The following is a 12,870-nucleotide window of genomic DNA, read 5'->3' on the forward strand; positions in this document are numbered from 1 at the left end:
ACCTACCAAAGCACTACCCTAGGTACTCTATCAGAAGCTTTCTCTAGATCAGTAAAAACCAAGTGCAAGTTCTTCTTTTGCCTAAACTTTTCCATTAAATTTCGTAAAAGATAAATAGCTTCTATTGTCGATCTCCCAGGCATAAAACCAAATTGATTTGTGAAATCTTCATTTCTTATCTTATTCTATGTTCAATTACCCTTTCCCATAATTTCATCGTATGAATCATAATCTTAATTCCACGATAGTTATTATAGTTTTGAATGTTGCCTATGTTTTTATATAGAGGTACTAACATACTTTTCCTTCATTTTTCTGTCATTTTCTTGGTTTTTATAATATTATTGAATATATTAGTTAACCAAACAATTCCTTTATCTCCTTAACATTTCCAAACTTCAATTGGTATTTTATTTGGCCCTATAGATTTTCCACTTTTAATTTTTTTAATGTCATCTTAACTTCAAGGACCCTAATTTTACGAATAAATCTCCTATTTATAATCTTCTTTTCATTTGTCATTTCCAAGTTCAATTTTTTCATTTTCGTTTTCATTGAACAACTTATCAAAGTATCTCTGCCACCTTTATTTTATATCTTCTTCTCTAATTAAGACATTATCATTGATAGTCTTTTTTGCATTCTCTCTTCTTTATATTTTTCAAGATTTTCTATATTTCTACAATTTTGCCATATCTTATACCAATTTCTCTTTGTCTTGATGGCTTTTTGGACTTCTTGATCCCACCACTAACTTATTTACTACGCAAGTATCATCCTTTGGACTCACCTAAAACCTCTTTTGCTATTCTTACAATAGAATTCGCAATTTTATTCCAAACATTATTTGCATCAACCTCATCCCCTATTGTTCAATCACACTTTTTTTCATTTTATATTTGAATGTTACTATATTATCTCTCTTCAAGTTCCACCATCTAGTCCTCTTGTGTTGGTTTATGCTACTCCTTCTCTCTCATTCTTTAATATGTATATCTAATACTAAGACTCTATGATGTGTAGCCAAACTTTCACCTAGGATAGCTTACAATCCTTACAAGATAGACGGTCCCTGTTATTAGTTAAAAAGAAATCTATTTGACTTATATTGTACCCACTCTTGAAAGTTATTAAGTTTTCTTTTCTTTTTATAAAGCAAGTATTCAATATAACCAAATCGTAAGACATTGAAAAATCTAAGATTGTATCATTGGACTCATTTTTATCTCCATATCCATGGCCTCCATGTATCCTCTCATACACTATATTATCCTTCCCAATGTGACTATTCAAATAAGCTCCTATGAATGTCTTTTCACGCATCGGGACCCTTTGTAAAATACTATCCATATCTTCCCAAAATTGTCTTTTTAGATTTTTTGCTAAGCTTATTTGGGGAGCATATGCACTAATGAAGTTCACTATCTCTAGGCCTAAAACTAACTTGATTGTAATGATCCTATTCCCTATTTTTTAACATCTACTACATTATCTTTTAGGTCTCTATCTACAATAATACCCATCCCGTTTTTATGTCTCTCTTTGTTAGTGTAGCAAAGTTTAAATTCCAAATTTTCAATTTCTCTGGCTCTCTCCTACTCATTTCGTCTTTTGAAGGTAGACTAAATTAATTTTCCTTCGAAACATTATTTCCACTATTTCCATACTTTTTCCCATAAGAGTCCCCATATTCCAAGTTGCTAATCTTATCTTAGTTTCTTGTACTAACTTAGTGACCCTCTCCTTTTTATACTGACCCGATCTATTCCCTTGATCTAGGTGATTTTGGTAAGAATTCATGATAAGAAGATCTGATGAAGTTTTGCGTTGGCTGCCAGCTACCTAACACAACCTTGCTCCTTAATCCTGGCTTGGGACCGACTTTGTGTATGAAGGCTTTGTTTTACACAATACTTGAGCAAGGGTTTTATTTAATTTTGGTTCTACCTACTTCTACATTGCTATGTCCTTCGCTAATATGTTGTGTTTGGAATTTGAACATTTGAGTAGCTTTCTTAATGTTGCTTCACTTTGGGAAAAACTATAAATGTGAACAAAGATTGATTGAAATTGCATTTTAGATATTGATCAACATCACTTCCTAGTTAATTTTGGAAATTATGGATTATGACATAATCCTAGGAATGGAGTGGTTATCCACTTATCATGCATTTGCTGATTGATTTTGAAAGAAAGTTGTACTTAGAGATCCAAATGGGGTGATAGTTTCCTTCTATGGAGACCAAACTAAGAAGCTCTCATCTTTGATATCTGGGTTGCATGTGAAAAGATAGAATTTTGGAAAATGTGTGGGGTTTGTAGCAGTAATGAAAGCAAATACACAAGTTAATGGAACTCGAACTTCTTTACCCATGGTTGATGAATTTCCAAATATTTTTCTAGATGACTTATTAGGACTGCTTCCAAAACAAGAGATTGGGTTTACTATTGATTTGATGCCTAGGATGGAACCTATATTGACTGCTCCATATAAAATGGCTCTGGCTGAACTAAGGGAACTTAAGTGCAACTACAAGATCTCCTCAATAAGGGATTTATTCGAGCTAGTGTATCACCATGGGCTGCACTAGTATTATTTGCTAAGAAACATGATGGGTATTTGAAGCTATGCATTGGTTATAGGAAGTTGAATCGGGTTACTATCAAGAATTGGTATCCTTTTCCAAGAATTGATGAACTATTTGATCAGTTGGCTGGATCTCAATTTTTTTGAAGATTGACCTGCAATTAGGCTATCACCAATTGAGGATTTGGGAATTAGACATTCCAAAGATGACATTTCGTACATGATATTGTCATTATGAGTTTCTTGTGTTACTGTTTGGGGTTACAAATGCACTTGCTGTGTTCATGGATATGATGAATCAAGCTTGACAACCATACTTAGACCAATAATTTTTAGTGATGATATTTTGATATATTCAAAGACTCAAGAACAACATGAATAACATTTGCAATTGGCTTTACAAACATTACGAGAACATCAGTTATTTGCTAAATAGGAGAAATGTGAATTCTAGACAACTAGTGTGAAAATTTTGGGTCATGTCATAACCAAATATGGATTATCTATTGATCCTTCTAAAGTTGAGGCTGTATTGAGTTGGGAAACTCCTAAAAATGTGGCAAAAATTTGTAGTTTTCTGGGTTTGGCAAGGTAATATTGCATATTTTTGTAGAATTTTTCTAGAATAGTCATGCCTTCAATTGAGTTGACTAGGAAAGGAAAGAAATTTGTGTGGAGTGAAGAATGTGAAAGAGCCATTCAAGAATTAAAACCTTGATTGAGAACAACTCTAATACTAACTCTTTTTATGTAGTATATACAGATGCGTCCTTGAATGGACTAAGATCCGTGTTGATGCAAAAGGAAAAGGTGGTTGCGTATGGATCACAAGATTTGCAACAATTAACCGCGTGAATGTTATTAGCCAACTTGTGACTTGGAATTAGCTGTTGTTGTGTTTGCATTATTATGGCGTTCATACTCGTATGGAAACAAATTTGAAGTGTATCTAGACCATAAAAGCCTTAAATATCTCTTTACTTAAAAGGAATTGAACTTAAGGCAAAGGCGATGGGTGGAGTATTTGGAAGATTATGACTTTAAACTCCATTATCATCCAGGTAAGGCAAATGTTGTCGTAGATGCGCTAAGTAGAAAGTCCTGACATACATTTGCAAATTTGAAAATTAGAAGGTGGAAAATGTTGGAAACAATAGATTCATTTGACTTGTGAACGACCCTTCAAGGAGATAAGTTTTGTATATATAACTTAAGGGCACAATCAACGTTATTGGAGTGAATTATCGAAGGGCAAGAACATGACCCTTAGTTTAAAAAAATATGAAGAGGTATGGAAGAGGGTGCACACTCTAAAGGGTGGACAGAATCTTCTAATGTAGGACTTTGTTATTTGGACAGGCTTTGTGTTCCACACTTCCACATGATTGAAAGAGGAAGTCTTGCAAGAAGTACATTGTTCTAGATACATTATCCATCCGGCAGCACTAAGATGTGTAGGGTTTTGAAAAGGTAATTCTCCTCCTCCCCCCTTCTTTTCCCCCTCCTTTTCCTCCTCCTCCTCCTCTTTCCTCTTCTCCTTTTCTGTCTTAGGATCAGATCGTGGATTGTAATGATAATAATATGCTCTCAATAATAAGTCGCTAAACACACACCCATACATTAATCGCATATACACACTTAGATATATACATACCTATTTATACTATTTTCTTAGCAAAAAAATGTCTTAGGATTTTGACCCTTGGCTACATGCTCTCACTAATAAATTGCTACACTCACACCCATACATTAATCGCATGTACACATTTAGATATATACATATATTTACACATGCCTGTTTATATATATAATTTTTACTATTTTGTCAACAAAAAATGTCAATAGGAGTTTTATCCTAAGCGACAAGCATATGCATATATGACCCCCCAATGTGAAAATCCTCAAGATTTTCCTTCAACAATTTTGACCCTAAAAAAATCTGAATAGTTTGAACTGCAAAGTGTGCTGCAAAGGGCAGACTGTTTCTAGCTTATTTATTTAATAATTGTAATTAAATAGAAAAGCAAAAAGAATGAAGAGCAACAGGAGGAAGAAACTGCTAATCTTGATTCAATAAGACATTGCTGGAAGAAGGAACAGTCTGAGCCTAATAGAAATGTTCATTATTTTGCCCTAATTTTGATGCATTTTAGCCAATTAGACGAAATTTTGTGTCTATTGCAGAAGTAATATGTTCAGACCAATAAAAAAAATAAAAATAATGTGCCTTTTTCTTTAAAATCCTAAACAGGAGAAATCCATATTCCATTGCACGAGTAGGATTGGTAGGATCGCAAGTAGGATCGTGATACTAAGATCTCATTTGAGCCAATTAGACCAAATTTTGTGTCTTAATTTTGATGCATTTGAGCCACTTAGACCAAATTTTGTATCTATTGCAAAAGTAATGTGTTCAGACCAATAAAAATATATATATATATTTTGCCTTTTCTTTAAAATTATGAACAGGAGAAATCCATATTCCTTTGTACAAGTAGGATTGGTAGGATCGTGATACTAATATCTCATTTGAGCCAATTAGTCCAAATTTTGATGCATTTGAGCCAATTAGACCAAATTTTGTGTCTATTGCAAAAGTAATGTGTTCAGACCAATAAAAAAAAAAAACATATTGTGCCTTTTTCTTTAAAATCCTAAACAGGAAAAATCCATATTCCATCGCACAAGTAGGATTGGTAGGATCACAAGTAGGATCGTGATACTAATATCATGAACCAGATAGGTTCCTATTGGGATCCTACTTGATTAAGATTTTACTTAGGATCCGGATCGATTAGGCAAGTCTGAATCATAGGATTATAGGATTGCATGATCTAGATCAGGATTTTGATAACCATGTTCTGCGTCTTCTTCTTCTTCCTCTTCATTGTTATCTTCTTCTTCGTCTTCCTCTTCATCTTCTTCCTTCTAATCTTTGCGCCTGCACAATGATTCTAGCATCTTTCTCAAGCAGCCAAATGGAGAGTGCTTTTACGGAATCCACATTTGCACCTTACTTGTACCTTATAGAACTTAGTGTGGCCTTTGATTAATAAATTCCAGGTTGAAAATGCATGCATCATAGTTGGCTAACTAGCAAGTGGATGCTTTGGCAGTCCTAGCATCTAGGATTCCAGAGGGTCAAGATAGCTGTGATATCTCTATCTTCAGAAGAACATTGGCTTGCATTGAGGTGAAATTGCTGATGATGAGGGTCTTGATGCTTGGAGCATCTCAATAAAAGTCAGGCTTCTTTAACCTTTTCCTTAGGATGTACCAGCACTTCCTAAATATGCAGGATGTTCTCTATCACTAGGGGGTTGTTGGAGGGCTATCTAGACGTGTTCCCACTCAAGAAGCCTAGGAATGGTTGAGGAAATATCATGGGCAGTGATATGAAGAAGAAGAAGGTCAACTTTGGGATCAAAGATTTATATCTTTCCAAATTCATGGTCAAAGACTTCTTGCAAAAGGATTTTCTTTGGCTGTAGTATTGAATTCATTATATAAAATGAAATATAACTTGCTTGTAAGTCATATTTATGAATATCTTAGCATCTTTGAATGCTTTATCTTGTTAGTGGGTTCTATTGAAACTTTTTGAACTTTCATTCAACATCATCTTATTTAGGATATATTATGTGACCTAAGTGTATATTATTGTTAGTGTTTTTGTTTTTGTTGTTATAATTATTTGTTTCCTTCATCATCATTGTCATCAACATGATCCTTATTATGTCTTTCTTGGCCAGTCCTTCCAAATGCTTTCTGATGCCCTTCAGTCTTTAGAAGTATATTTATTTTCTATTTGTTTAAGTTACTTTGGTTGTCATTGGACATGGGACCATACCTTTTAGCTAGTGGGAGGCTTTAAGCATGTGCCTTGCCTTGTTCAATGCTGCACCTTGTTTATTGTCGATGACAAGATCGGAGATTTGATAAAATTGCACATCAATTTATTTGTAACATTGTTTCAGGTTTGGCGTATAAGAACAGGCCAATGCTTGCGCCGTCTTGAACGTGCACATTCTCAGGGCGTCACCAGTCTTGCTTTTTCTCGAGATGGAAGCCAGTTACTCAGTACATCATTTGACAGCACTGCAAGGTTTGAAGTCATGGGTGTTTTCTGTGTCATGGTTATTTCTAGTCTAAGACAACAATATGTCATGTTTAAATAGTGGTTCGGACTGCTGCTGTTATATTTTAGTTTTTTTTTTTGTTCGTTGACCTGGTCTAATTTTGGGGACTTTTGCAACTCACTGAATGTTATTTGTTTAAAGCAGGAGCATTCCTTCTTGGTTGCTAAAATATAATTTAATGTATAAACTGTATTCATTTCTTGTTTTAGGATCCATGGCTTAAAGTCTGGGAAGTTGTTAAAGGAATTTCGTGGCCATACATCCTATGTGAATAATGCTATATTTACCAATGATGGAAGTTGTATTATTACTGCATCCAGTGATTGCACTGTCAAGGTAAAGCTATATATATATATTAATGAGTTATGACGCTGCTGGGTCCTTTCAGTGTGTAAGAACATGGTTCTTCCATGAAAAGCATTGCTGCACAATGTTGCAGGCATGGGGTTTAGGTTCAATTCATATCATTCATCTGAAAGAAATAGGAGATGAGCTCCTTTTATGCTCAGGTGAATATTGTATATGTTTGGCTTTTCCAGGTCTGGGATGCGAAGACCACAGACTGTTTACAAACATTTAAGCCACCGCCTCCTTTAAGGGTATTGTTTCTTATGGATTTGAGAATTGAATGGTTGCAGCATTCATAATATTGGAAATTTGTTATTATTTAATTTTATTGCCTAATTTCTGGTTCTTTGTGCATTAATAGGGAGGTGATGCATCTGTGAATTCTGTTCATCTTTTCCCAAAACATGCCGATCATATTATTGTGTGTAACAAGACATCATCTATATACCTTATGACACTTCAAGGACAGGTACTCATTTTCTTCCGAAAATAGGCAATTGAATTTTTTGTTAGATAATGTTGTTCCCCACCTGCTGAGGTTCTAGGAAGAGTAACATTTTCTGAAGAGTTTTTGCTCTGCTATTTGACATGGGGACAAACACATTGGGTATCCTGTAATTAATTGAAAAGTTGTGTTCTTTCCTTGCGTCACTTGATAATCTCAAATAGCTGCAGATCCATGGACAGGCAACAGGGAAGAATTGGTCATAACTTCACTGTTCCTTATAGTTTTGATTTTTCTTTTTTATGTTCTTTTCATATTCTTGAATCTTGATATTTTAGTCCACCTTTATTAGTTTTTTTTAAAAAAAAAAAAAAATTGAAAACAAAGAGATTTTATTAAGAAGAAGTACAACAAGGAGCATAGGAAATATTCCTTAAAAGATACAAGAACAAAAAAGAAAAAAATAAAAATAAATCAAAACAGTGCAGCCAGCCAATCACGCTGTAAATAAGAAAAGAAAACCCTTTGTATCATCCCGTTGCAAAAGCGCACAAGGAGGCTGGATACACTGGAAATCAAATTAACAAACTCTAAATTGATCTACCAAACATAGTGAATATTATGTATGTGAATTTGTTTATGAGATTAGAAACTTGTTAAAACTTATAGATTCACATGTTTTGACTTCAAAATCTGGCATACTAATGTCTGAGTGCTTGTTACCAAAATTTATAATCAAGTTACATACAGCATATGCCCAACATGTTGAATGTTATATTGGTTCATGTATCAGCAAAGGGAAAGAAAATTCTTGTAGCTGTTACTAGTCATCTTTATATATATATATTTTATAGAATATAACTCTAATCTAAATTAAGGAATCATAAAAATATAGAACATATTTATATTTCATATTTTATAACATAATCACATGAAAGCAATGAAACAACAAACAAAAAACCAAACCTTAAGTCCCATAGATGGGGTCGGCTACATGAATCCTTTTCCACCAATTTATGGGATCATGGACAATTCCCTTTGACAAATTCAGGGCTATTAAATCTTTACTATCTCATTTCAAGTTATTTTAGGTCTACCCCTACACCATCTACTACCCCTCACAGTAATCGAATTATGTAGCCTATGTTGCAAGTGCACAAACCATTTGTGTTGTCCCTCGCTTATCTTATCTTCAATTGGAGCTATGCTAACTTACCATGAATATGTTCATTTCTTAATATATCTTTTAACGTTATACCATTCATCCATCTAAGCATTTTCATGTTGACATTTTTTACTTTTTGGATATGCTGTTTGTTAGTTGCTCAACATTCTCATATAGCATAGCTGGTCTTACGGCTATCCTATAAAATTTTACTCTTAATTTTAAGGGTATTTTACGATCACAAAGCACACTCGTAGCACTTTGCCATTTTACCCAACTCACTTTAACTTTATTCATTAAAATTTCTTCAATTCTCCTTTAGCTTGCATAATATATCCAAGGTATCAAAATCTACTAGTCCTATTGATTTCTTTATTATCAAGTTTAACTTTGTCTTTAATATTCCTCCTCCTATGATTGAAATTACATTTCATATATTTTTTCTTATTTCTACTTATCCTAAAGCTTCTAGATTTTAAAATTTCTCTCCATAATTCTAACTTAGATTCTACTCTACCCCTAGTTTCATCAATTAAGACACTATCAACTACAAAAAACATACACCATGGAACCTCATTTTGGATACTCCTAGTTAGTTCATCCATTACCAAAGAAAAAAGATAAGCGCTCAAATCAGATCCTTGATGTACATCAATATTGGAAATTCTCTAGTTTCTTCACCTATAGTCCTAACACTAGTCACTACTCCATCGTACAAATACTTAATGACATCAATATACCTACTATAATACACCTTTTTTCGAAAACCCACCGTATAACTCTCTAGGTACCTTGTCATATGCTTTCTCTAAGTCAATTAATACCGTATGCAAGTTCCTCTTCTTTTCTCTAAACTTTTCCATTAGTCTTCTTCAAAGATATATAGCTTCTGTAATAGATTCCCAGGCATAAAACCAAATTGATTTTCTGAAACTTTTGTTTCTAGTCTTAATCTTTGTTCAACTACTCTTTCCCACAGTTTCATTGTATAACTCATAAATTTAATTCTACGATAGTTATTACAATTTTGCATATCTACTTTGTTTTTATGTATAGGTATTAAAGTGCTTCTGCTTTATTTGTGACATTTTCTTAGTTTTTACAATTGTGTTAAATAAACTAGTTAACTACATAATTCTGTTATCACCTAGGCATTTCCAAACTTCAATTGGGATGTTATCTGGTCCTATAGTTTTTTTTCCATTTTTCATCTTTTTTAATGCAAACTTACCTTGTTAACTTAATTTTACGAATAAATTTCATATTTTTTTAGTCTTTTCCTTATTTGTCAATTCTAAGTTTAAGCGTTATACTTGGTTTGCATTAAATAGCTTACTAAAGTAACTTCACGATCTTCCTTTTAATTCTTCTTCCTTAACCAAGATCATATCCTCCTCACTTTTTATAAATTTTATATTACCTAAGTCCTTACTCTTTCTTTCTCTAGCTCTAGCAAGTTCAAATATGTCTCTTTCCCCATTTTTGTATCTAATCTAGCATGCAAATTATTAAATGATCTATATTTAGCCTTTGTTTGCATCTTCTCTTGCCTCTTTATACTTTTCAAAGTTTTCTATGTTTCCACATTTTTTGCCATGTTTTATACCAAATTCTGTCTTTATAGCTTTTTGGAACTCTTGATCCTACCACAAACTTTTTTTGTTATTTGAGAATCTTCCTTTTGATTCACCTAAAATCTCTTTTGCTATCTTTTAATAGTGTCTATACCATCCTCTATAGTCCAATCACCATCTTTGATCATTTTATCTTTAAATTTTATTATATTTTCTCCCTTTAGGTTCCACTACCTAGTTCTCTTACACTGATTTATTTTATCCTTTCTCTTCTATTTTTTAATACATATATCTAGCACTAAAAATCTATGTTGTGTGGTTAAGTTTTCACAATCACATGGAAGAAGAAACATATAATAAGAGGTGTTAAAAAATTACTGAAAACTGGACCAAAACCAACTCATTTTACATTTTGGTTTGGTTCTCAATTTCAGTTTTGAGTTTTATAAATAAAGGGTTTTTGGCTTTGGTTTTGATTTTACAAAATAATCAAACTGAAGATATCAATATATGACTTCTTCCAATGAAAATATAAATAGTTGTAAATTCTAAAATATTATTTTGCTACCTAAAATCTTTATAAATGTTAGTTTTGGTTTACTTAATAGTCAATTAATGAGGTTTTTTTTTTTTTTTATATATATATTTTTTATTTCAAATAAATTTAAAATTTATTATTTAATGAGTGCTTTTATGTCTACAATTTATTCCTCAAATTCATCTTTTAGAAGATATGTCACTATTTATTTAAATGATGTTATAATTTCATAAAAATTTTAGAAGATTGCAGGGCAATGTAACTATTTTATTTTGGGCTATAACTTTTAGTTAGCATTTGTAGTGTCATTATATTTATTTATTTTTTTTAATCTAATGGATTTTTTTGGGTTCAATCATTTCACAATAATTTTTATTGAATTTAGCTTCTTTTACAAATATTTTGTCTAACTTCTAAAAGATAATATAACTTTTTTATTTAAAGATACTTTTCACAATCAAGGTCTTAAATTTCAATTTCAACTCAAATTTCGAAGCTTCAAAGATACAAAAATTTCAATGAAAATTCCGATTTCGATTTGAAAAAACAGCAGAAATCAGTATTAAAGCACAAAATTTTTTTTATGAAGCTTTAGAAATGGTTAATAGACATTGTAATGTAAGTTCTAGGACTAATATATTACAAGTTAAATACATCTATGTTGTGTATGAGGTGGAAAAGTTGTAATATAATATGTGTATCAAAAATTTTTGTAAGATAATGTGTGTTAAACATATTCAATTAATAAAAATGAAATTCATATATCGTTTAAAATTTATTTACTATACAAATAATGCTAATTTAGACATGAACGGTTGAAAAAAATGTTGTTCTAAGTTTATATGACTTTAAGTATTATTTATTATGCAAGTAATGATAATTTAGACATGAATGGTTAAATAAAATGTTGTTGTTGGTTTATTTTTTCATATAATTTCAACAATTGACGTAATAATCTTTTGTTTCAATAAAAAAGAATAAAATAAATTAAGAGAGAAATTTCATTCTATAGTTAAAATTTTGACATATTTCACTAAAATTTCGAGATTTCGATAAAGTTTGGATGATTCATTAAGATTTCGATGGAAATTATTTACGACGGAAATTGACTGCCATTTTGATTTCGAGGGCAATGGAAAATGGACATTTCGATGGAAATTTTGACAATTTCGTGGAAATTTAAGACCATGTTCACAATATTTTTGCTTATCTAATGTGTGGTTCTCATTGTTGTGAATGAGGAACTTAAGTCCTGGTTTAGGCTTTGAGAGGCATTAGACAAGGGGATCCACTCTCCGCTTTTTTGTTTGTCTTTGTAGCTGATGTGTTGAGTAGAATGGTGGATAAGGCTGTGGGGTTAGTGAAAAGTTTGGAAGTGGGGAGAGAGGGTGTGATGGTTTCTCATCTTTAGTTTGCAAATGATACTAATTTCTTTCTAGATGATCATAGGCCTTCTTTAAGATGTATTTTGGGTACCCTCCATGTCTTTGAAAGGGTGTTGTGTCTAAAAATAAATTTGGGGAAAAGCAGTCTAGCTGATATTAATGCGCCTCTTGAGCGTGTTAGGGAGCAGGTTTCTTAGGTGGAGTGTGGTCTTTTAGAGTGGCCTTTGACTTGGGGATCCATTTAGGGGGCTATCCTAGATTCGTGGAATTTTGGATCCCGACAGTGGAAAGAGTGGTCAAGAGGTTGGATGGCTGGAAAGGGGCACTCTTTTCCCCTGGGGGCAGAATCACCCTTATTCAGGCAATCAGGCCTCTTTATCTAGTATCTCCTTATATTATTTGTATATTTTTAAAACTGCAGTAGGGTTTGCAAATAAGATTGAGAAAATAATGATAAATTTCTTATGATTCGTTTGTTTCAGCGGAATAGGTATTCATTGGAATAAGATGAAATATAGTTTAAATTTTGGGAATCAAAGGAATTGTTATTCCTTATATATTCCTAATTATTTTATTGAATATGTAATAAGAAAGGAATAAACATCCCTGTGATGAAATTTGGGAATATTTATTCCTTGTCTATTCCATATTATGATCTCATAAATCATATTGTTATTTGCTTAATAGTA

At 32.3% G+C, this 12,870-nt stretch overlaps 1 protein-coding gene across 1 annotated transcript in view; it reads left to right on the forward strand.

The window, feature by feature from the left end:
* LOC131152964 (suppressor of mec-8 and unc-52 protein homolog 1) overlaps positions 1–12,870 on the forward strand; it is a 97,239-nt gene that overhangs the window by 56,876 nt on the left and 27,493 nt on the right. The window contains exons 10-13 of the mRNA XM_058104948.1: positions 6,565–6,692; positions 6,936–7,062; positions 7,266–7,325; positions 7,436–7,543. Coding sequence (XP_057960931.1) covers positions 6,565–6,692; positions 6,936–7,062; positions 7,266–7,325; positions 7,436–7,543 — 423 coding nt within the window. The remainder of the gene's footprint in view (positions 1–6,564; positions 6,693–6,935; positions 7,063–7,265; positions 7,326–7,435; positions 7,544–12,870) is intronic.

This window comes from Malania oleifera, chromosome 4 (assembly GCF_029873635.1).
Source record: "Malania oleifera isolate guangnan ecotype guangnan chromosome 4, ASM2987363v1, whole genome shotgun sequence".
Lineage (NCBI taxonomy): Eukaryota > Viridiplantae > Streptophyta > Magnoliopsida > Santalales > Ximeniaceae > Malania > Malania oleifera.